The sequence below is a fragment of the Nelumbo nucifera genome, chromosome 4, assembly GCF_055504915.1.
Source record: "Nelumbo nucifera cultivar China Antique chromosome 4, China Antique-T2T, whole genome shotgun sequence".
Lineage (NCBI taxonomy): Eukaryota > Viridiplantae > Streptophyta > Magnoliopsida > Proteales > Nelumbonaceae > Nelumbo > Nelumbo nucifera.
Genome location: NC_142652.1, coordinates 92,580,477 through 92,605,654, shown reverse-complemented (window position 1 = coordinate 92,605,654; position 25,178 = coordinate 92,580,477). Strand labels below are relative to the sequence as shown.

General features: G+C 40.1%; 1 protein-coding gene across 1 annotated transcript in view; it reads right to left on the bottom strand.

Moving 5' to 3' along the window:
- Positions 1–18,275: 18,275 nt before the first annotated feature.
- Positions 18,276–25,178, bottom strand: part of LOC104611051 (brefeldin A-inhibited guanine nucleotide-exchange protein 2-like) — a 28,906-nt gene continuing 22,003 nt past the window's right edge. The window contains exons 8-11 of the mRNA XM_010277969.3: positions 23,961–24,282; positions 23,482–23,863; positions 22,634–23,316; positions 18,276–18,976 (exon numbers count right to left, since the gene is read on the bottom strand). Of these exons, the coding sequence (XP_010276271.1) occupies positions 18,362–18,976; positions 22,634–23,316; positions 23,482–23,863; positions 23,961–24,282 (2,002 nt within the window). The 3' untranslated portion in view covers positions 18,276–18,361. The remainder of the gene's footprint in view (positions 18,977–22,633; positions 23,317–23,481; positions 23,864–23,960; positions 24,283–25,178) is intronic.

The window sequence follows — 25,178 nt, the reverse complement described above, 5'->3', positions numbered from 1 at the left end:
TCAAATTAAATTATACAGTAACCCAATCAAGTTTGGATAAGGTATGTGCTTCTAGAAAAATTATATGTAGATGTATGAGTAGACTATCTCTTGAAAGCTTTTCCTATGGTCCACTAACATTTTTTGTTGTCAAAATAGGGTATGTTCTATCTTTTTGTGTAACAGTTTTTCTAGTTTTTTTTTTTTAATTTCTCATTAAATTAATTTCCCCTCAGTGATTTGGCATTGGTTACATAGATTCCATTTCCTATGACTTATCAGTCCTCTGAGTTGTTCTTTTCCTTCTTTTTTTTAAGGAGAACGTTTCAAGAGGTTTGTATGATATATAATTAAGAGAAAAGACAAATTTCATTATCATGAAAAGATAAGGAAACAAAAGAATTAGACAACAAGTTTATGTAGTTCAACAGTTGGCATACATTGAGGCAATATTTGAAATTAATTCATCTCCCCATTACGAGCTATCAGCTTATACCTGATCACATAGCTGAACTGAATGATTTATGCTTGATCTTTTTAGTGAATAAATTATATATTCAGGAGGTTGCAGCAAACTCTCCTTAATGGCTGAAGCTAGAGTTGGGTTGTTGAATTACATGCTGTGACTTGGATATTTTACTCATAAAAGAAAGACAAAGCCATAAGCCATTCAATTCAGCCATTTCAGCTGACATCAAAGTATTGAAGAATATATAGCATCTCCATTCTCCATACAAAGTTCTGAACTGAACTTCTTCTAGTAATAAGACAGGATCAAAATCAAGGAGACAGTGCAAGAAGGGGGGATTAATGTTTCTTTCTCGCCTCGATTGATCTAGGGCTAGCCCACATGATACAAGGAAGGTAGCTAGCCGTGGAGAAAGAGAATGAGCGGCCATAGCTGGATAGATATCAGAACTATGATGATCGATCATGATCAGTCCAGTTGGTGGGCCATGGCGTAGGTTGGGGGTTCTCCTTCAACCAGCTCCAGCTGCTCATGCAACGAAAGGACACACCCACCATTTGACCGGACTGTTCGAAGAGACCAAGCTGGGTGTGGGAGTGAGTAGGACGCGTGGGTGCAAGGCAGCTGACACAGAGGAGGAAGCAGGCAGGCAGCTGCGCAGATGATGAGCACAAGCTCCACAGGGGCTGGACTGGACTGGCCTGCTTGGATCGATGCTCCGAGAGCTGAGGCTGAGGTTGAATCAAACTCTACGTTGGGATCTGAGATAGAGAGCCATGACCCACCAACGAAAATCTATGAACAAAAGATGCTCTTTGTCGTGGCCCCATGGCCCACTTTGTTATATATCGATCACCCCACTCACTCACTCTTTTCCTTGTTCGAATTATTATTGCATATTTACCTTCTCTGCAAATTTTCCATCTCTCTGTTATGAAGAGCTTTAGCTAGCTAGCTCTAGCTAGGCAGTGTTCGAACTTCGAACCTTAGAACCTCCCGAGAGTCGAAGTATAGTGCACACTGACAGCCTGAATTGTCCTCAGTCTAAACTGGTCGGAACTCGGACGGACGACTGGAAATATGTCTGGAACCCTTAATTTTAGACCCTGTTTTTGTAATTGAAATATAATTAGATTCCATTATCTAGCCCAATGGGGTTATCTACAGCTAGGAATTAATGTTTTAGCCTTTTCCTTTACAGTGAAATGAAATTCTTTCATCTTAATTACACGCTGGACAAATGCAATCTTCACACCTTCAAATCATGCTGTATTTATCCTTCTGTTTTCTTTCCTCTCTCCTTTCTTGTATCTTGGCTGCTTCTTAACTTTTCTTGTTTTCAGCAGCTCTGATCCATAACACCACGTGTATATGATGTAACTTGATTGATACATTTTTCACCCACCCCCTTCTCCTTCCGATTACTGATTATGATTGACAAACTTATTTTCTGCATTCTCCACATAAAACAACCACATCTCACTTATAAAAAAAGAACTCCCATGTTGATAGCTAGCCATCAGTACTTGAATATGTTAATTCGTTCTAACTCACACACACACACACATGTTGAAGAGGGTGGAAGCCATGCTTCTTCAACCACTGAGTGAGAGGAATAAATGACGACGGAGTCCCACTTCTGTTAGCTAACCGACATGAGGTGGCTCAGAGCCGCTGCTGTCTGTTGTGTGTGTATGTGTGTGAGAGAGAGAGAGAGAAAGGCCAGAGTGGCCTGAAGATGAGAGGAAAGTGGGCCGGTCGTCCCGGAGAGGAACCCTTCCTCGTTTTAGATTCTCAACCATCCAATCACCCAGATCCAGTTGTTGTTATATTATATAATATCATCTTATGCCTCTCTCTCTCTCTCCCTCTCCAAAGTCAGTCCTTGAAACAATATATAAACATAAATTATCACGGAAGCATCATTTTTCGAAAACCAGTCAACGCAAACCCCATCTATCTTTCCTCTGCTAGGTACTGATCGAAATTCATGTGTTTATCGAAGGATTCTCTTTCACCTTTTACGATTCATGTCGACAGTGTTTCAGTTTTACCACCCTTCAAGGTTTTACTACCCTCCCCTCCCCACCCCGTAAGTGTGGATCTTATCACCATTACAATCTGTTCAATTGAGGCATTTAATTAGTAAGCTAATAATCAAGTTCAATTATATTGATTCATGTTGAGTATCATTTTTCAAGAAAATTATTTCTTTTCCTTCATTTTCATTTTATGTGCAACTGATCACAGATTCACAATCAAGTGACATTTCATGATTTACTTCCATATGGGAAATGGGATTTCAATTTTGGGCTGTGGTCCATCCTATCCAGCATTCGACCCACAACCTGTTAGATTAATTCAAATTGATAGCTTAGAAAGTCACATGGGTAATTCAACTATATTCTCATGATTTTAGGCTCTGTTTAATTGATGTAAAATGAAGGTAATGAATGGTTTAATTTCCAGAAAATGCTATTCAATGGTGTTTGGTTGATGACTGTGGACAGTGAATTACAAACAATGAGCAGTAATTGTAGGAAAATGACAATATTGCTATTCTTCTAGTTTTCCAACATATATAGGTTTTTGATCCTCTCATCAATTTAATCTTGAGACACTACTTGTATATTTCTCAACCATTAATATCTCTTTCTCTAAGTTAAACAAAACGCCAGGAATATTATTAGTTAAACAATTTTTTTCTTCTGTTTTGAATATCAGTTTCGAAGCAACAATTTGCTTATTCCCTTCATTTTGTCTGCAACCAAAAAAACCTTCACATGTTTTTGGCATAGAGAATGATGAACTTGTTAATTTCTCTTGCTTTTAACTTTGAACTCTTTTCTTGAGCTCTTATCCTAATATGATTTCATTAATTGAGAAATAGGCAGCTGATTCCCAAGTCTAAGACTCTTGAATTCACAAGGTCTTTGGATATGATGTAACTTATTGTCTGCAATTATCAGCAGGTGTTAGAAACGTTCAGGTCACGGGCTCAATATCTAATTAGAATATATATATATATATATATATATATATATATATATATATATATATATATCCACCTAATTAACATTGAAAAACAATATGTGGAGCATTGTGAAGTGATGAAACATGGGAAGTTGGGTAATAAATGAAGCCATAGCTTAGTCTCCCCATTTAGATAGAAGAAGAAAAGATGATGACAAATTAAAGCTTATTAATTAGAAACTATATAACTCAAGAGCTAGCTACTGACTTAATAATAAATATTTCAATTTCAATGTGAAGGCTGCTGTTTTGATTAAAGAAATCAACCCATTAGCATCTCCCTATAAATAATTATTTGCGAGGAAGTTGGTCCATGGACAAGTTGAAAGAAAAACAAAGAACAGCCATGTGAATGTGACTGGCACCCATCACCACCTCGAATCTAGCAAGCACTGTGTTGCATGTTTCCTCTCTCTCAGAAGCTCTCTCTCTCTCTCTCTCTCTCTCACACACACAGCTTTCCGTTCGAGGCGACTACGTACACGGATTAATTGTTGGGTTGCACTTCATCTGATCTATCTTCTTATCCTCCAGCTCCAGGGATGACCAATGGAGTTAATTAATCAATCCCCATTGCATCGAGCACTGGGATTATTTTAGAGCCAAAACAACCGACCAAAATGAAACTGCCACGTGATGGATAGCGATCGGTTTGGAATCATGTTAGTCATCATCCCTCAGACCCTCACCTGCTGCCTGCTCAATTGCTCAAACATGATGGAAACTGATGAACCCCAAGCACTATTGGCTAGCATTATGTCAACGGTTTCCTTTTCACACTGATCGAGATCTCGAGTTCATTCATGTTCAACATGAATTGTCCCCCCAGACACCCTTTAATATAATACCATTAATCTACCTTGGATATGCATTGAATAGTCCTTTCACCTTGTAGTTAATTAAGGCATTTTGGTAATTAATTAAAGTAATATAATTACCCATCTCACTTTGTTTAGGGTTTTCAAGCCCTCATTGATATGGTGCAATATTTTGCTTAAAATGGATAACTTGGGAATGAAAGGTATTGCCATCTATCCTAGGGAATACTAGCTAGCTTCATGTACTTGGTGAAATCTTCTAGTAAATTAGTTCTTTTGTTTATTTTTGCACATATATTATTATTATTCTTTAGTGTCCCTAAGGAGTAGCATTCTCTAGGTCTACATTTTTTTTCCTTTTTCTTTGTTCCATTTAAAATAACTAAATCTTAATGCAAGTATTATCTGTCTTAACTCTTAATAGATGGTTTCTCACATTGTTTTTTAGTAAAATTACTTAGCTAATATGTAACTTAAAGTACAAATGGAAACATTTTTATATAGGAAAAGAAAACTATATCTATAAAGTGAAACTAATAAATTGGTTCCTACCTATTTGGAAGTGCCAGTTATCTATGCAAATGTACCATAAGAGTTAGACAACCCCCTATATCAACAATTAATTAAGCGCAGCTTGGGAAATAAGTTTCACCATTTTTAATAAAAATAATGGGATTGGTTAGTATATTTAAAATTCTAAACTTCATTAAATATATTTGCTTAATTTGTTAACTAAATTTGTGTAATATCCAGATAGCTAGAGATCTTGTCTTGAATGGTTTGTTGTGTTTGAATACGATGCTATCCAATTCAAGGACACGATTAGATAATCTTGCTAATTGGACGAGGTTGAGGTGCCCCGACATCAGCCGCTTTGCGTCTCCGCCCTGTAGGTTAACACTTGGAAACCTGGCATGAATTAGGGCCCTTTACTATGTTCCCAAGGAGTGTGAGCTAAGGTGCCCCGACATCAGTGAGAGTGCCACCTCGGCTCGATCGGGGGAGCTTTACGTCTATGAGCACAGCCTGATAGTTGGGCTAAGGTTTCCTCTAAGTGAGGGTATTGCGTCGGTGTTGAGGTGGTACCTCATTTAGCCAATCCAACTGGTGCCCAATTCCTTTAGATACTTGGTCAACCTTCTTTGCTACTGCTCGGTTCACAACGTGGACATCACCCTATTGATGTTCACATACTTCCTAAGAAGCACCAGTAAGGCTATTATTACTTCTCGGCTCGACAACATAATAAGGTGCTCGTCGGAGCCCCCTCCTCGGTGAAACACTTAAAGGAAAGGTTCTTCTTCATGCCATGTCCAAGGGGTTGGCCATTCCCCGTCGAGTTGTCAATCTTGAGGACTAGGTTGTGAGGGCACCGATCGAGACCGAGCTGTCTAGGGAAGAGTTAGCAACCATTAGGAGGATAGTGAGAGTATACGTGCAGGAGTACACGTCGTTTTTCATGTTGATCCACGCCAGGCTAATGGAGCCCCCGGTTGTTCTGTCCTTGCTTTTGTAAGTTTCCTTTTGCTCTATTTCCTCGGCTTTGACTGACCTGTTTTCTCTAGCAGATAGGTGGTCATGGATGAAGAGGAGAGAATGAGGCACATGCAGGCTACCGCGCGGAAGAAGGCAGCGGCTCAACAGCAACGCCGCCTAGAGGTCGTGAACCCTCTGATGCACAAGAGGCCAAGGCTGGTTGAGGGGGACATGGTGGACGTTGGCTCTGATGAGTCTCCACCACGGTCCATGCTGTGGAGAAGCCTCGAGGTTCCCCTTTGGGTCTGGCAGAGTTGGGGGTCGACGTGTACAGGCCGAGTTGGAGTGTCTGGTCAGATGACACTCTGGAGACTAAGGGTGTGCCCAAGCAATTGGCTCGGGGCATTCTGTTGGTCGACATTCAAAGAGAGACCAACAACTGCACGAGCAGGGTGCTAGAAAGTGTAGTCATCCGGGAATTCACCGCAGTAAGATGTCTGAACCGCCCTTTTTCGTTCTTCGATGTGATTTGTCATTCTCATTGACTTGTTTTCCTTTTGTAGGATGTCTATGCAGTGATGATGCTAGTTGACCGGATGTGTGCCCTTTGTCAGATGGCCGAGGCTCGAGTGGTCGAGTTGAAGCAAGCGGCGGCGGCCAAGGACGAAGAGATGTAGAGTTTAAAGAGCCATGCTCGTGAGCTCAAGGGGAACCTCGAAAAGGCATGGAAGATAGTCGAGGAGGCGAAGGCGAAACTGTTCCATGCCAAAGAGGAAGCAGTGGTGAGGTGCAAGGAGTTTGAAGAGTTCCAAATTGCCCTCGACGACTATGCTACAGGCTCATAGCAAACTGGTTTTGCTCGCTGCCAGAGAGGAGTTATGCGCAAGTATCCGGAGAAAGCTACAATCGTGGCGGGGTATGGGCCCTTCAACGCCGAGCAAACCCCAACAGCGTCTCCTACCCAGAACGATGCCACGGTCGCCACCAAGGAAGCGAACCCTATTGATAGCACGGTTAGCACGGAATGGCATTCTTATGTTTTCCTTTTTTTTTGTACTCAACTCGGTATGTTGGGCTCAAAACTGTACTGCTCCTTAAATTAATGAAGTGTTTGTTTTGTTTAATATGTCATCTCTCCCTTCTTGCCGTTTTCCCTTTTTTATCATATTTTGGAGTTTGGCAAATTGTGCCACCGTCTGGGTCTTAAGGGATCTTTGTTTGGAGTAACCCGGTTCGAGTCTTGCTCGACCGGAGTGATTCCAAGTCCTCGTCGTGGTTGAGGGGAGCTCAGTGGCACTCGGTCTGATGGAGCCTACGCTCTTTAAGAGGGGCTGACTGTGGTGCTCAACTAGCTCTATATTGACTTCGAACCGGGCTATTTTATGGAGTCAGTTTCCGCCCTCTTTTGTAGTCGATGGGGGCGTTGTTCCCACCGTGCCCTGCAAGGCTTGTTTGGCTTTGGGCCTTGGCCATTTCAAGCCAGTCGGGTCTATCAGTTATTCTAGATTGGCTCGGTATGGCTGGTATGTGTGAGCTAGTGTGCGGTGACGTGTTTCAAAGTCCCTATCCGTTGAAGTTTGCCTGGGCAGGTGTGTATTGTGCGTACTTGTCTACTGAACACAAAAAAGGGGGCTTTATTTCTTGAACTTTGTGTACAATTGGTGCTCGTCTTTAATTATTAGTAGTACATCCGTAGAATCCCAATGTTCTAGCTCCTCAGCACCAGCTTTCCATTGCGATCTTCTAGTCTGTAGGTGCTCGGGCTGAGGACTCTGGCCACCCTATATGGTCCCTCCCCTTTGGGTTCGAGTTTTACTTCTCTTGGCTCAGGCACTATGACTTTAGAGAGGATGAGGTCTCCTATTGTGAATTCCCTCCTCCAAGCTTTGGAATCATAGTACCTGGTCATCCTCTGTTATTGTGCTACCATCATAATGTGTGCTCAGGCGCAAGCTTCTTCTACTAGGTCGAGCTCTACACAAAGATCCTCATTGTTCATTTTGCCATTGTAGAGGTCGGTCCATAGAGTAGGGGATCCGATCTCCATGGGGATCATCGCCGTGGCTCTAAACGCTAGGATGAATGGGGTCTCTCCGGTAGCCGTGTGCGGTGTAGTTCTGTAGGCCTGGAGGATGCTCGATAGTTCCTCAACCCACCTGCCTTTGGCCTTGTCAAGCCTTGTCTTCGGACCGTGGAGCAGGGTTCGATTGGTCACTTCAGTTTGTCCATTGCTCTATGGCCGATGAACAACTATGGTCTGATGATCTATCTTGAGTTCCATGCAGAAGGCTTTGAATTTCTAATCGATGAACTGGGAGTTGTTGTCTGTGATAAAGACTCGAGGAATGCCAAAACGACAAATGATATTTCTCCATAGGAAGCCTTGGGCATTCTGCGCAGTAATGCGTGCCAGAGGCTCGGCCTCGACCCACTTTGGGCAAAAGGCCACGGACTAGGAATGGACATCAGGGGAGCTGTTGGATGGTTCTAGAGATTTGAGTGCCTCTGACAGCAGTCACACCTTTGGACGAGTTGGATTGTGTCTTGCTTCATGGTGGGCTAAAAGTAGCCCTATCGAAGTGCCTTGTACGTTAAGGTCTGCACGTCGAGGTGGTCTTCGTAGATACCCTCGTGTATCTCCCTGAGGACATAGTCGGCCTCTATAGGAGGGAGACACCTAAGGTAGGGGAGAGTGTGTGACCGGAAATAGAGCTGGCCCCGAATGGGGCAATATCAAGCAACCTGTGGGCGAGCTTTCTCACTTTGGTTTGGTCTACTAGGAGGGTGCCATCTTGGAGGTACTACATGATGGGATCCATCCACAATGGCTCTTGTTGGACTAGGAGGACCATTAGGGTTGCTTCTGAAATGCTGGGCTACGCTAAAGTGTCCATTCTAACTGTGGTATGGAAACCCTAATGCAAGGGATACGCTATAGTGCATCGGCTCGGATGTTCTCGGCTCTAGGAATTTGTTGTATGGCAAAGTGCTCGAGTTTTCTGATGAGCCCTTGCATTTTCTACATGTAGACTTTCCATAGTGGGATCTCTTGCCTCAAACTAACCAGTTACCTGATTGACCACTAGTTGGGAGTCGTTGAAGGTTTCCACACGCCTCGCTCCGACTATTAGGGTTTTGTACTCCACCTCGTTTTTAGACACCTTGAATTCAAACCTCGGGGTGTGCTCCAGGGTGGTGGTGTTTGGGGCAAGGAGGATGAACCCGATGTTGCTGCCTTGTCGATTGGACGACCTGTCTATGCAAGGTCCAAGCTAGTGGGGCCTTGACTAGGTTCTTTGTTGAGAAAGTGCACTCGGCTAGGAAGTCGGCTAGGGTTTGGGCTTTGATGGTGGGCCAAGGTGTGTAGTCAACATCGAACTTGCTCAGTTCCACACTCCATTTGATCAGGCACCCACAGGCCTCCAACTTGTGCAAGACTTGCTTGAGTGGCTGGTTGGTGAGTGCTCGGACATTATGTGCTTGAAAATACGGCTTGAGCTTCCTTGCCAAGGTGATGAGGGCCAAGGCGACCTTCTCTAGGTTTGAATATTGTGTCTATATGCCCATGAGGACCTTGCTAGTGTAGTACATCGGCCTTTGGGTCTGACCCTCCTCCTTTACTAGGACCGAGCTAACCACTTCATCACAGTGGACAAGTAGAGCAAGAGTTGTTCTCTTGAGCTTGGTTTCGTGAGAAGGGGTGGTGATCTCAGGTAGCATTTCAATTCTTGGAAGGACTATTCGCACTCTTTGGTCCAATAAAAGTCCTTCGCCTTTTTCAATTCCTTAAAGAAGGGCAAGCACTAGTCCACGGATTTTTATATCCATGGTGATTGCATGTCTAGGATGGCTTGGATCTTTTCTGGATTTGCCTCAATTCACCTCTATGTGACCATAAAGCCTAGGAACCTACCAAACCCAACGCCGAAAGCACACTTTGTCGGGTTTAGCTTCATCTAGTACTTCCAAAGGGTGTCGAAACTTCCTTTAGATCGACTAGGTGTTGCTCAGCTTTCTTGCTCTTCACCAGCATGTCATCAACATAGGCTTCTATGTTTCGGCTGATCTATTCCTTGAAGATGTGATTCACTAGCCTCTGATAAGTGGCGTTGGCTTTCTTCAAGCCAAAGGGCATCACCTTGTAGCAGTACAATCCCGGTTAGTAATGAAGGCAGTCTTCTCCTGGTCATCTTGGTGCATCTGGACCTGATTATAATTAGAGAAGGCATCCATGAAGCTCAAGAGTGTGTGGCTTGCCATTGCATCGACGAGCTACACGATCCTCGACAAGGGGAAATTGTCCTTTGGGCAGGCCTTATTCAAGTCAGTGAAGTCGATGCAGATCCTCCACTTTCTGTTGGCCTTTTGGACCACCACCGCATTCGCTAGCCAATCCGGGTATGTCACTTATCGGACGAAGCCGACTTCGAGCATTTTTTGCACTTCTTCGCTGATCATTTGCCACTGTTCTGAGGCAAAGCTCCTCTTCTTTTGCCTCATGGTTCGGTAGCATGGGTCAGTTTTCAAGCGATGGGTGATGACCTTAGGGTCGATCCTCGGCATGTCTTACTGGCCAGATGAACACATTGGCGTTGTCTCTGAGGATTTGCACAATGTCATCTCGAAGGCAACCTTCTAGGAGAGGTCCTACATGGAACGTCTTCTCAGGGTCATCGCCAAAGAGGGGCACTTGGGCAAGGTCTTCCACGGGCCGGTTGCATTGTGCTCGTAGCTTGTCCCTCAAGTCCATACTTTTTGTGGTGAGTGCTTCGATGGTGTGTGGTCTCCCTCTGCATGCCATCAAGTAACACTGCCTCGTAGTTCTCTGATTTCCATGGTATACACCCACTCCATACGGGGTTGGGAACTTCACGGCCATGTGGTACGTGGAGACTGAGGCCCATAGAGCATTTAGCATAGGTTAGTTGAGGATGGCGTTGTAAGGGGACAAGTCACGAACGACGATGAAGTCTACCATTGTTGTGGTGGTGATGAGGTTGTAACCTATTAGCAACGACAAAGTGACCTTCCCCTAGGGTATCAGTGAGTCTCTGGGAAATTCCACCAGGGGTGTTGACTGACATCAGATGGTCCTTCCCGATACCGAGTTGTTTAAAGGCTTCTTCAAAGAGGATGTCGGTTAAGCTTCCTATGTCCACTAGTATGCGTCGAACCTCAAAGTTAGTGATCTCGGCGATTATTACAAGAGCGTCGTCGTGTGGTGTATGACCCCCCTGATATCGTCATCAGCAAATGTGATGGGAGCATCCTACCTCTGTCTCTACAGTTCCCTATCTTCAACCTGATGAAATCTGGCATAGGCCTTGCAAGCTAAGTTGCTCTCTCCTCCAGAGGCCATGCTGCCCGAGATGACAACGATGACTCCAGCTAGGGGATCTCAGGCTGGTGCTACAAATCCACCGAGGTACCCACGCTGGACGAGGTCCTCCAAGTGGTGGCATAGGTCGCGGCAACTCTCAGTTCCGTGGTCATGGTCTTCATGGAAATTGCAGTACTTGTCTTGATTCCTTTTGTTGTTTTGGGACTTCATCTTTTCAGGCCACCTAATAAAGCTATGGTCGCAGATTTGCATCAATATTTCGGCCCGCAATGCGTTCAAGGGAGTAAAGTTTCTATACGTCGATGGAAAGGTCCTTGGTCTATGGTCAAGTTGGCAGTCCTATATCTTGTCGTCTCTGTAAGATCTACACTCACCATGGTGCTTCTACTTCCAATCATTTTGGTCATCTTCACTCCATCATAGTGCTTGGGCTTCCTTGGCATTCATGTACTTCTGTGCATGCTTCATGTCCTCTTCACTCCGATGCTCAAGTCAATAGGATAAAGAGAGATGTAACTAAGACAAGCAAATTGACATAGTGTTGGCCCGAGTCAAAGAGATAGTGCAAAGAAGTATTCAAAGAATGCAGTTCCAAAAGTCCCTTACCTTAAGCGGGGAATACCTAATTATAATTGGGCATCTATATCCTAGATAGATAGGGTTTCCGGGGTTGTCGAGATGAGGGCGTCTGCCGAGGTCTTCGGGAGGTTCCCTCTTCCCCAGTGGAATCCACTTCCTTGTTTGTGTGGGATACTCCTTCTTAGTTATGCTCTTCCGTTATGTGTAGCATTAAAGTCAGCCGAAAAAGGGGTGGCCACGAAGATAACCATGTGACATCGTTGAACAGCTCAACCATCACCCAAACAAAAAGAATAATATATGGTTGATAAATATTTATATATTCTATACATGCACTGTTATAATTAAAAAGAACCTGGTTAAAATATTATCCAAAAGCACTGTCCATCAGGATTGAAAAATGGTGGTTTCTTAAGAAACCCAATATTTTAAGAAGAAACAAATCGATACTAGATAGACGGCCGAGATAAACAATCAAATTAAATGTGCAAGAATATGATTGCAATCAACATGTTTAAATGCTAAAATAATTACTCAAGTCCCTGTAAAGAAAGCTAAGTATGTCACAGACCCATTAAACAAAAGATAGGTCCTACTTTTTCTTCTCTGGAAGATAGGTGCTACTTGGGATACAAAAACTAAGGCAAAGGCTTTTATTTTCTTTATTACATTAATAAATACTAAGTTCTCATAAAGGCATACAAGATTGCCTAATAATGCTAAAAGTTCTTTGTTGTGCGTAGGAAAAAAAAAACAAACGGATGAATTCCTCTCCCAGCTCTTCTTGCGTCACCTTTTTCTGGGATCATATTTATTCGGTTCTTGGTACATAATAGTTTCTCCATTGTTTGTAGGGATAGAGTTATTTAATATGGTCTATCGACCTAAGAAAAGAACCACTACAAATCTTCTTGACTCAAAAAAAAAAAGGAAAATCTTTTAAGATGTTATTTGCTTTCCTGACTTTTGCTTATCTGTTGTATCACAAATGTTAGATATTATTAAAAATTGAAATAAAACAGATTTATACAACTAAACTGGAAGGGGGTAGGCCTGAACTCATAACCCTACGTATAAAAGAAAACCGCCCACAACACAAAATACTAAGAGGGGGACATGAAACTTCACCACTACCGGAGAAAAAGACAACCAAAAACATACAAAGTACTTGACTAAGACAGAGTTAATTAGCAAGATGAAAATACTTGCCAATTGAGAACGTTCACCCAATTTGCCAAACTATCTGCTAATCTGTTACACACCATATACAGGAGAGTCTTTGGTAACCTGCTTAAGCTCAGTTTGGGAATGAAGAGTGCAATGTGAAAAAAAATAATAATAAGGTTTAGAAATATCATATACAAGGTTTTGCATTGAATATTTTGTTTTTTTTTAAGATATTTTGCACTGCACATATTTGTATTTGCACTCTTTAGGCTCAGTTTGGAAAGAGTACAAATACAATAATGTAGAGTGTAAAACCTTGTATTTGGCATTATTTTGTATGTATTTGCAATGTATATGTTTGTATTTAGGCCCATTTGCTTTTTGGTAAGTTATTTAACTGGGTAAATGCAATTATTTGGGTAGGTTTTTCTTGGGAAACACTTACCCAAGTAAATGCTTTTACCCCTGTTCTTTTATTTTCGAAGTAAATATTGTAATGACCATTTTAGCCATAAAAAACATTATTAAAAGGGGTTTCTTTGTCCCATTCAAGTGTTAGCAACTTTCCCCTAGGTAAGAAAGTTATTTACCCATTTAGGAGATTGGTATCACTTATCCGGGTAAGTGATCTATACCCAGGAAAATAAACTTTCCTCGGTCTCCACATAAATATGAAAAATGATCATGGGATTCTTGGTCAATGGGAACGCCCACTTATACCCTTTCCAAACTGAGTGCAGGAAAAGAAAAAAAAAAGTGTTTGTTCTGCTTCTCAACTGTCTGTTTCTCTCTTATTTTCTATCAAACCCAAAACAGCCTTAGTGTGCTCTTGGCACAATCTACACATTTTTAATTACTAAACCTAGAGAAGGGCTATTATTGGACAAGTGACAAGGGTTTTTGAGCTGCAATTTGCCCCATAAGTAGAAGTGGTAGTAGGACGAGTGTATATATACATATATACACTTAGATTGATCAACTAGAATATTTTTTTATTCTTTCTTGAAAGCCTTCATACAAAGTGTGTATCCCTCTTTTTAAGAAAAATAATACACAAAAAAAAAAATTCATCATCATCCATGACTTATGGCTTATATCAATTATATGGGGTGGGGCTACATGAATACTATTTTGCCAATCCTTTCTATTTAAAGTCATATTCGCTATTAAATTATTAGTGTTTAAATCATTTATTTTATTTCTACACGTCTTTTTTGTCTACCTTGAGCTCTTTTAGCCCCTTCAATGTGTAATAAATCACTTCTTCTAATTCACACAATTAGTGGTCTTCTATGTGTGTGCCCTAATCATATCTACTCTTTTTCATTTTGTCACCTATTGGAGCTATTCCTACATTCCTACACAATACACAAAAAAAAATAATACAAATGGGGAGTTAAAGAAGTTATATGAGATGGCTATTTCATTTTAGAGATTTTGAATGTGTTTTGATTAAAAAAAAAGGTTTTCCAGCTAATTAATATTAAGTCATCTTTGAAATGAAGCTTATCTGATTTTGGATAGGTGATTCCTGTGAAAGGACCCATTTTTTTCTGATGTGCATATGTTCACATGCCTGGTCACGAGGGAAAACACAAGCAGTTTGTGTTTGGAAGCTGCTTGTAGGCCATGAAACCCAAGTAACTCAAATTTGATATTTAGTCCCCATTCGTTTTTCGTTAAGTTACTTGTCCAAGTAAATGCAATTACCTGGGTAAGTTTTTCCTGAGAAACATTTACCCAGGTAAGTAAATTTATCCGTGTTCTTTTATTTCCTAGGTAAATAAGGTAATGACCATTTGAGCCATAAAAATCCATTATTAAAAGGGGCATTTTTGTCCCATACAAGTGTTAGCAACTTTCCCCCTAGGTGGGAAAGTTATTTACCCACCTAGGAGATGGGTACCCAAGTAAATATACTTTCCCTAGTCCCCACATAAATCTGAAAAATGAACATGGGATTCTTGGTCAATGGAAACCAAAATCCCATTCCCCCGCTCTCAAAATCCAAAAAAAGAACACCCCCTTAGGCTTAGTTTGGAAGGAGTATAAATACAAATATGTACAGTACAAATACATACAAAATACATAGTTCTGCACTCTACATATTTGTATTTATACTCCTTCCAAACTGAGCCTTAATATCTACACCAACTTCACATCTGCGCCCCACAATGTCCCACAGTGCATCCTCGCCATGTATTGGGAACATCTCCCGATGATAATACCAGACCCAATGATGTCATCACCAGGAGATGTTCCCAATACACAGTGGGGATGCACTGTGGGACATTGTGGATGCAACCTGGACTGGGTTAGCTAGCCTGAACCCAACCCAGGAAAGCCAGGCAGTTGGGGTATGTATGTATGCATCATTAAATGTATATATCAATAATTTCAATTTTTTTTGGATAAACAACAATTTTAAGTTCAAAGGCAAAATTTTTAAATATAACTTAAGAATAAGCATAATACTCTAATAGGGAAAAAAAAACATATAGTAAGGCACCTTAACTTTGTCTTTGTACATATAATAATGCTAAAATCAGCTAACCTTGATAATTAAGCTAATCCTAACTCTAAGAAATAAGAACATTTTAGCTAAAAGAAATGAAAACATAAGACCAATTCAAGCCCATTCCTAAGCTGGGTTAAGGTTAGGGAAGAAGATTCAACAGCTCGGGTTGAGATAGGGTTGACCTTAACCTAACCTAAACCCAGCTCAACTTGGATAAAACTTAATTTGGCTCCTACCTGGTCAGAGGAATGCATCTAACCAAGTTCTTAATTTTAGGGTTTAATTTAGGGGTTTAATGTTTAAGGTTTAGGGTTAGGATTTAAGGGTTTAGATTTTAGTATAAAAATAATATTTTCTTTTTGTAAATTAATAAGTGGATCGTACATATTTTCTTTTTATCTTTTTTTTTTTTTTTTGGAGGGAACTTCCCGTCCCATCTTTTCCAACCCCCATGAATTGTTTACCTTTATGCTATATTTGGTTTAAAGGAAAATGTAGGGAAAGGTAGGGAAACTTATACAAAGTTTATATAAGTTTCCCTACCTTTCCCTACCTTTTCCTTCAAACCAATTATGAAATTGAGAAGAAAAGAAAATAGAAAAAATATAATGAAAACCTCACACATGATACGCACAATCATGTGCTGTAGCTTTTTTCTTTTTAGTTTTTTTTTTTTATTTTTCAAAATCTTACAAGGGGTCAATCTTGATCAAGTGCCGGAGCTTCCCTTTTATTTTAGCTTCTTTCCAAAATTTTACAAGGGATCAGTAACTCTTACCTTGATTTACCCCCTGCAAACAACCAAAGCTTCAAATACTAAGTATTTAGCATACCAAGGTATATCTGGAACAATATGATACACCCCAATACGTTGCAAATTTTTGAACCTGTATCCAATTAAAAAGTGGGTCCAGTCCAGTTTTTAATTTCTACAGACTCTCATTCCCGTTGCCCTTTTAATCAACCTTTCATACTCAATCTCTCTTTAATTATAAAAAAATAAATTAAAACGCACATATATATAGGATAAAAGGAATTTTAAAAACAAAATATTAAAAACAATCAAAATTTTATCCTTTTGCTTATAAAGAAATAATTTAAGAAATTCCTAGGTAGAAACCCACCACAACTCATCTAACACTGAAAGAAAAAAAAAAAAAAAAAAGAAAAGACAAAGTACAAGACCGGCAATAATTACTCTACAAAAAAATATATATTCTAGATTTGAAAGTGGTAATATCAGTGAGCAATGGCATGAGTATTAATGATTCAATTACTCTTGTCATTAATCCAAAATCCAAAGGCAATCAAATTGGAGATTTGAGCTTTATTATTTTTGGTATAGAAGAATGGTGGATGCGACAGAGCAGGTTGCATGTGAAGCCCACTGGCCATCACGGAGAGCCTACATATCCACAAGTTTGATCCCACACCTTCTAAATGGAGGGGGTGTCATGTGATCATCTCCTAAATTGGACCAAGTTTAATTAATCGTGTATACACACATGTACCGTCTTCTATATTAAAATAAAACCTTATGGTGGCATCATTTTTTTTTTTTTCAAAAACAAACATCAAAAGAGGCATTAAACCTCTCCTAAGTTTGTTAATTGCAGTCACATCCTCTCAACTTTCTGGCACAGTTGCAAGTAAACCCCATTTTTTAGAATCTATAACAAGAGGTATGAAAATATTCAAAATACCCATGCAATTAGTTTTGACCAACATATTTATTTTCCAAAATTTCTCCTAATATTAATTATTACCCTAGACCCTTCAAATCTCTTTTCCAAAGTTGATTTATTTTTCATATTTTCCCTTCATATCAACCCTTCAAAGGAAAAAGTGCAACTTTAAACTCTTTTTTGGTTGTTATTCATAAAGTTTGTATAGTTCTTTTCTATAGAAACCCGATTCAATAATAACTGTATGGATATTTTAGACATTTTCATGCTTTTTTTAAGATTCAACAGAGAAGATTTACTTACAACTGCATAAAAAAATTCAGGGGAAGTGATTGCAATTAACAACGGTTCAAAACCTCGACTCTTCACAACGGTCCAAAACTTCATGGAAAGTTTCAGCAATTTACCTTGAAAATAAATTGGTGTCAAACAAAACTGATGAGAATACTAGTCTCGTAATTGGTACGGACTGGTCATTAACTAGTTATATAAAACAACAAAGCAAGCGGTGATTCAATTACTAAAGCAAGTAGCGATTCAATTACTCTTGTCCTTAATCCAGACCATTTGGTCCCTTTATTTTCCTATCCACTATTCTTCCTTTTACACGTGCACTCAATGACTCAACTAGTAGTTGCAACTTGAGAGAGAGAATCTTTTGAGGGGTAAGGCTTCTAATCCTCCTCCCACCCACCATAATAAATAAAGAAAAAAAGAAAAGAATGGACACCACTCATCGTCAAATATCGGTTGCAATAAAAGAACCCATCAACTGCTTCGGTGGCGAGAAGCATAAAGCCATCATCCACGTAAAGATTCTTCCGCAATCTTGCAACCACATCTAGCCTTTGGATGTCTACATTATACACTTTGTCTACATACCTGCATGGTGAAGAATATTTACTTCATTGATGATTGATGTACAACACTGCTTGCATGCTAAACCACGCAACTTTTTTTTTGTTTTTCTTTTTTTATTCCTAACGAGTAGTTTGTTACATTAAATCTTTATTGGCTTGAAAAGACATCACATACAACATCAAGACGACTCCTTACATCTACAACGCTGTATAGAGAACTTGTGCACAAGATGTTCATAAGCACTCTGCAAGTCGGCAAATCAAAACCATAGCTTAACTTTTCATAGACTAGCAACCTACACTTAATGACTATAACCAAAAATCAAATGGAAACTACAAATGATTGGAGATTGGAGAAAAAAAAAATATATATATATATATATCATACATCTCTAAGTAAAAAAAAAAAAAAAAAAAAAATCGGACCTTGCCCCACTTAGCAAGATCGAAAAAAAACTGGTCCGACTGATGATCTGAGCATGTCGCTCAAAGCCAGTTGAACTTCACTTGACCCATGTTCACAACCTATCAACCCTGATAATAGGGGGAAGAAGCCAGCCAGGTTTTTCTCAAATGAGATGTCATCCAACCCACAGATAGCCTGGAGGATTGCCACAATGAGTGGTGCACGTGCTGCCAACTCTCTCCTTGCAGAACCAAGAGGAATCAGCCAGCAGGGCCTTGATTGACCATCAGCAGATGGCTCAGGCAATCGCCCTGAGTGTGCTGTATCAAGGTAAGACTGCAGGACCTCCTTGCATAGATCAATGAGGTGAGCTTCCACTTCATCCTCATCATAACCAAGAGGCTTGTCAGCCATGAGATTCTGTAACAATGTGAGGCAGATTTGATAGGACTCATTCTCAAGACGCAACAATGGAGGGTCCTGCATCTGTGTCATGGAGCTAAGCTCCTGTAGCTTTGACCGCAGGTCATTGTCACTGTTTATTTTGTGAGCATGAGAAGCCACATTGTGTAATGATTCAAATAGCACTAAAGTGTTCTTTACTGAAAGTTGAGTCCTATACATGCCATAGATCTCCATCATAGCCTGCATAAACAAGGAAGAGCTCAAATTTACAAGGTATTTGTCACAATTAAACATTCAGAAAAAAATGGCAAGCCAATTTATACAGCTATCTTTCATCTACCAAGCTTCTGTCTAAACCAATTTGATTTTATCTAGTGTGGTGCCCCAGAAAAAAAAAACAAAAAAACAAAAAAACAAAAACAAAAACAAAATTGTTTTATGTTAACACTGCAAACTACCCATTCCCAACACACGGGTTGTAAAAACTCTACAAGTGCCAGTAAACCTTAACCAACTGGATAGTTATCTTCATAAAGAAAATGTTCATGTAACAAAATAACTTAAAATATTGAGCATAAAGAAATGTCATTATCTACAGGCTGTCTGAATATTGGGAATTTGAGTGAGTTGTGCCCAAGACTCTACAGGCTGTCTGAACATCAAGAGAGGGTTGATCAGTATTATGAAGTAAGGGGGGTGTAGGTGGTGTGGTGTCCCAAATTTAGAAGACCTTTTGCTGGAATAGGAGATGGAAAAATGTTTAACGTTGCTGGACAGGCTCAAGAAAACAAATATTTCACCTTCTTCAAGGGATGGTCTGTGGTGGAAGGAGTGCAGGGACGGGAAGTTTTCTGTGAAACCTTTCTACTTGAAGCTGGTTAGAGACCAATTGGAATCAGACCGAGTGGAAGGTGTTTGGGGGAATCCAGTTCCTCCTAGAGTGGAAGCCTTTGCTTGGCTGATTGCTCTGGACAGTATCTTGATTTCAGATCATTTAAAGAGGAGGGGATTCAACATGCTGAGCTACTGCTATGGAAGAGGAGTCAGTCTGTCACTTGTTCTCTTGCAAGATTGCAAATTTTATCTGGAAATTTTGTTCTTTCCTCTTTGGGGTAAGAGCATTTCAGCCAAGAACTACAACAGTAACTGTTTTCTAGTTGGCCAAAGCATAGAGGTAGCGGGAAATCAAGGAAAGTTTGGAGCTGTATTCCATTTGCTGTGTGTTGGGTCATTTGAAATGGAAGGAACAGAAGGTTGTTTGAAAACAAATCAAAGAGCACTGAGGTGTTGGTGGCTTTGGTTGGAAAATTAGTGTTGGATTGGATTTTAGTTCTCTCAGATTTTGCTCAAGTTAATCGAGCAGAATTGGGGAGAGTTTCTGGAATGTACTTGAAATTCAAGCTTGTAACATTGATCAATTCATAGTAGATTAGTTTTCTGTTGAGTTGCTTTCTTGAGGTGTCATCTTGACACCGCTCAGATTGTACTATTCTTTTTGTTTAATGAAATCTTTTCTTCTACTCTTTAGAAAAAGAAATGTGATTATATGTTTCTGTTTTTAAACCCCTTCAGCAATCTAGTGACAATTTTTTCCTGCACAGAATACAAGTTCATCATGCATGTATGGAATGTTCCAGGGACCAATAGACAGGAAACCCCCCCTTGAATGACACAAATTCAGATGTGAGTTATACGATGCACTTGGGATAGAAGACCCCTTTCTATGCCCCTTTTTCTCCTCCTCTATGTTTGTCATTTATTTATTTTCTTGTTTATTAAAAAAGTGTCTCGTCTTTTCTCTGGAGAACATTAATACCGTCTTAGAATTATCATCTTTTACTTAACATTTCTTGTCTTATTAATATTGCTTTTTAAACGAAACTTGGAAAGAGCATAAACCATGCATCCTGTTACCTAATGCCTCAGGTGTGACCTTCCCCATAACTACATTCAGAAATCAGAATTCTTGTCAAATTGTTCAGATTCAATATGCTCCGATACAAGGGGTGGATCAGCAACATCATTCATCATAAAAACCAGTGTACAGATTCTGAACCAAAGATATATCACATCCCAGCCTTAGGCTTATGGTTAGTCTCCTCCTAACAGCATTGCTCAATCCATGGTTTTTAAAACCGACCTGGTGACCGAACCGGTCAGGGGTCCGGTTACCAGGTCGAACAGTTGGCCCGTTCTGACAAAAAAATAAAAAATTCAAAAAATTTTGAATAACGGTCAAAATGGTTCGAATGGTTAACCGGCCAGTTCAGCGGTTTGCTGACCAAAATCAACAGTTTTGGGGAAAAAAGGGGTTTTGGGGAAAAACAGAACCGGTCAGGTGACCAGTTCCCGTTTTTTCCAGTCCGACCGTCCAGTCCAGTCCAGTTTTGAAAACCATGGCTCAATCATTTTATGTGCCTGTGTTCGGGGAAGAGTTTATCTTGATTCTATCCATGTCTCAACTACAGCAGAAAAGATGTCCACTGATAACCTTCTGTATATTTTTCTTACCATTTAGTGTTTTAAAAAAGGGTTTTGTTAGAAAGGCATCGGTGCGAGTAGCATTTACAAACTGCATAGACCTGGATAGATCAATCACGTTTTGACCTATCAAAAAAAAATCATGTTTTGACCTTACGGTTACAAACAACTTTTGACATATTCTTGTACCAGTCCAAATGGTTCAATTCCCAAGTCTGGCACAGGTTTATAACTACCAAAGAAATTTCATTGGTATAATTGGAAAGTAAATAAGATCCTATGTATGAAACAAGACCTTCCGGATTGAAAAAAAAAAAAAAAAAAGTAACACCTGAACAAATCAACTATCAAAATAATAGACCCACCCAGTTTTTCATTTTGACAAGAACAGTTCATTGGCTGAAAACTTCAGATTTGTTTAGATGTTACTCCTTTGATGATCTTTGGAAAAGTTGGGCAGAGGTGGTCTCCACAGCCGTAAAAAGAACTACAGGTAGTTTGGAGACCTCCTACAGAGGGTGTGATAAGCTGAACTTTGATGGGAGCAGTCAAGGTAATCCAGGACCTTTGGGTATAGGAGGAATCTTAAGAGACAAGGATAGCAACATTCTATCCCTATTTTCAGGACCAGTGGGAGTCGGTGATTGGACGATCGCTGAGATACTGGCTGCAGTACAAGGAATACAGGTTGCCAACCAACTACGAGTGGAAAACCTGATAGTTGAGGGAGACTCTAAGGTGGTAGTGTATTGAATCCAGAAACAGTTTTTGGGGCTACAGGGATCTTCTTAAGAAAGTTAATTGGCTCACAAGAAATAAGTCGGTCAGTTTTCAGTGGGTTAGCAGATTGGCAAATGCCATGGCTGATTCTTTGCCAAACAAGGGGTCTCAAGGGTAGATTTATTTTGCGCTACTTTATGATTGTATTTTGTTAAGAGTTTGGTTAAGCTCTCACCTCTAAGGGGAGGTAACATCTCGTGCCTCCTCGTAGGGAGAATGTACACGTCCATCCTTATTAATAAAATCATTGTTCATTTATTCAAAATAATAGACCCACCTAAGCAACAAAGTGAAAGTTCTGAATATTACGATGGCAGAGGAATCGGCAAATGAGTCAAGAAGGTAGTTGGGTATATCTTCTTGGGTTTTATGGTTGGTGCCACTTGTGGTGGTTTGATTGCAGTGCAGGTTTGTGTCTTACTTTGGCTTTAATAAGAGCAGGTGTATATTTTCCATCTATTGTGAAGGCAAGAGTTTTCTACAGGGTCTCTTGCTGTTCTCCTTTAGTCGCTTGTTTCCATCCTTCTATGCCCTTTCCTCTTATATACCTCTTGTATTCATTTGGTAATCTTTATAATGTGATTAGTAGAAAAAAGGTGTAAAAAGAGGGAAAATGAAAAGAAGAAAATGGCATACCTGAACCAAAAGAAGCTGTACAGCAGTACGACACCTGGCATCTGAAATTGCAGAATAAATGCTCTGTTTTCTCTGGCTCCCAATATCATCAGGCTGAACAGATCCAGCAGATTCCCCATTACTTTCTCCAATTGAAGGCTCTTCATGGTCACTTACCACATCATTTTCATCAATGATGTGTGAAAAATCAGGAAGTGTTGAATTAGCTGCTTCTTTCAATGACAAAACTACTTCTAGCCATTTATCCTCAGAAAACAGAGCCCCAGCACTGCTCATTAGCCGAACAAAAGCAGCAATTCCAATTCCAGCTAGGCTTTGGTGGGGACGCTTAATGAAACTTACCAGCAACATTAGCACTTTCCACAATAGTGGATTGACAGTACCATAAAATTTTACAAAGAGATCTACAACCAGTTGGAGGGCCAATGTACATGTTTCATAAAGCCATGAATCCTGATCAAGCTCAGTTGGATCACCTTCATCTCCCTGGCCTTGTAAGTTTCTATCAGAAGGATCAATAGCATGACGGACATAATCAAACAAGGGGAAAAGGACTGAATCAACTACTCGCTCCCACAAAGGCAAGGAGAAAAGATGCCCATGGTTGCATAAAGTATCAAACAAAACTTGCAAGGCACTTTGTCTGATATCAGACCTTGGATCAAAGCTAAGTTCTGATAATCCTGCAAAAAGAAAGATAATTCTCATATTCTATGTTTGCTTTGACTTCTCATAATTAAAAAATAAGTTCTATTATTCTATGATAGGAATGGGTGCTGAAATACTTAGCAATTCTATAGTACTTTCCACCATAGCAAAGAACAAATTAGATGCATATATTCCCTTACCAGCCAACAATGGGAACCAGAAATAGAGATGGTCATCCTTATCAATGATCTCCGCACTTTCTTGTTTTCCATCTTTGCCCATTTTGGGTGAAGATGGAGAAATTTTTACAGAAGATTCCCTCTCCTTATTCCTTGATGAGGAACCAAGATCTCCTTCGGCAAGTTTCACAGCACAGAACCGAAGGAAAGCAATTGCATTGAGACTAATGTCTTTGTTGAACCTGCTATTAGTAAATGCAATCAAACAGTTCACACAATCTGTAAAAGTAGTCGTTTCAGTTTCAGTTATGTAGGGGAAGTAATCTCGCACAATCTTCTCAATTATCTCAAAGGCCAAAAGCACAATATTCTTGTGGTCATCATAAGCTGCAGTTGTGAAAACCTAAAATGTGGAAAAATTCATAAGTACAAAATTAGATATTGAATAAGATAAGTAATAAGTTGACCATGACAAGAAAAGGAAATTTAGGAACAAGTACCATGAACATGCTTTTCCAACCCGACTTCACATTATTAACACGGGATAAAACCATTTGTGAAACACATCTGATAATCAATTCCCTGATTTCAACAGCACTGCTCTTGCGCATGACAATGATAAAAGGTTTCATGAACTCATTCTGGAAATTATAATTAGCCAACTCTTCTCGTTCTAAAAATTTCATTGCCAACTGGCGTAAGGAATCCATTGCAAAAATTGCAATTGAGAGATTTTCGGAACAACCAATGGTTACAAAGAAATCAGAGAGCACATGCCAGATCCTTGACCATACAAGCCTGATTCGATTCATGTTGTAGTGCCTGTATTATAAGATTTGCAGGAATTTTCCACATTTAACAGCAGCAGAGAAATAATAAATAAATAAATAAACTGAAGTGAAGATATTTAAAGGTGTTGAGTGGGCTGATTTATGTTGGGCCGATTTATGTTTAGTTTGTTTTCTTTTAAATTAAGAAGTTGTTGGGCCTTGGGCCCATTAGTCTTTTATTTTTAAAGGAATTGTAAGTACTTAGTTGAGTTGCCACCCTACTAGGGGCATCTTTGTAATATCCCATATTTAAGTTAATTATAAATAGAATGAGGGGCTGGCGGCTAGGGTTATGATTACTATCCTAGTCGACCTTCTTCTCCTTTTCTTCCCTTTCCTCTGTCTATTGCTGAAATCCCCAACTTTCTCCTCTTCCTTTCACAAGAAGCTTGGTCGAAATCAGCACATAAGGCTTTCTACTTGGTATCAGAGCAGGTTGAAGGTTCTTGAAGAGATTCATTCCTGCAGCCCTAGATTGGCCGACTGCATGGAGATTTAAGAGGCTGATCGAAGCTCTCAGGTAAGCCCAGTTTTTGGATTTTCTTGATGGATCTGTATGCCCTGTAGCTGGTCTAGGGTTTCTCATCAGAATCAGGAAAAACTGGAGAAAGGGGAAGAGTCCTGATTTTGTTGGACTCTTCAATTTTGACCTAGGTAGTGGCGCCCTAATTTTTTAGGGTTCCTCTGGGTTTTTTGTAAGGGGCGATTCAAGTTCCATGTGGTTTGGAGGCTTCTAGAGAGGGCGGTTGCTTCTTCTCTCTCTTCTCCCATCCCACCGAAAAGGAATCTTTCGTGGGAAGAAAGTCCAGGACACCAAAGAAGTGTCGTTGGTTCCAGAAGGTATTCTGTTTGTTCTTGCTACATTTTTTGGTTGTTTTCTGTACCTCT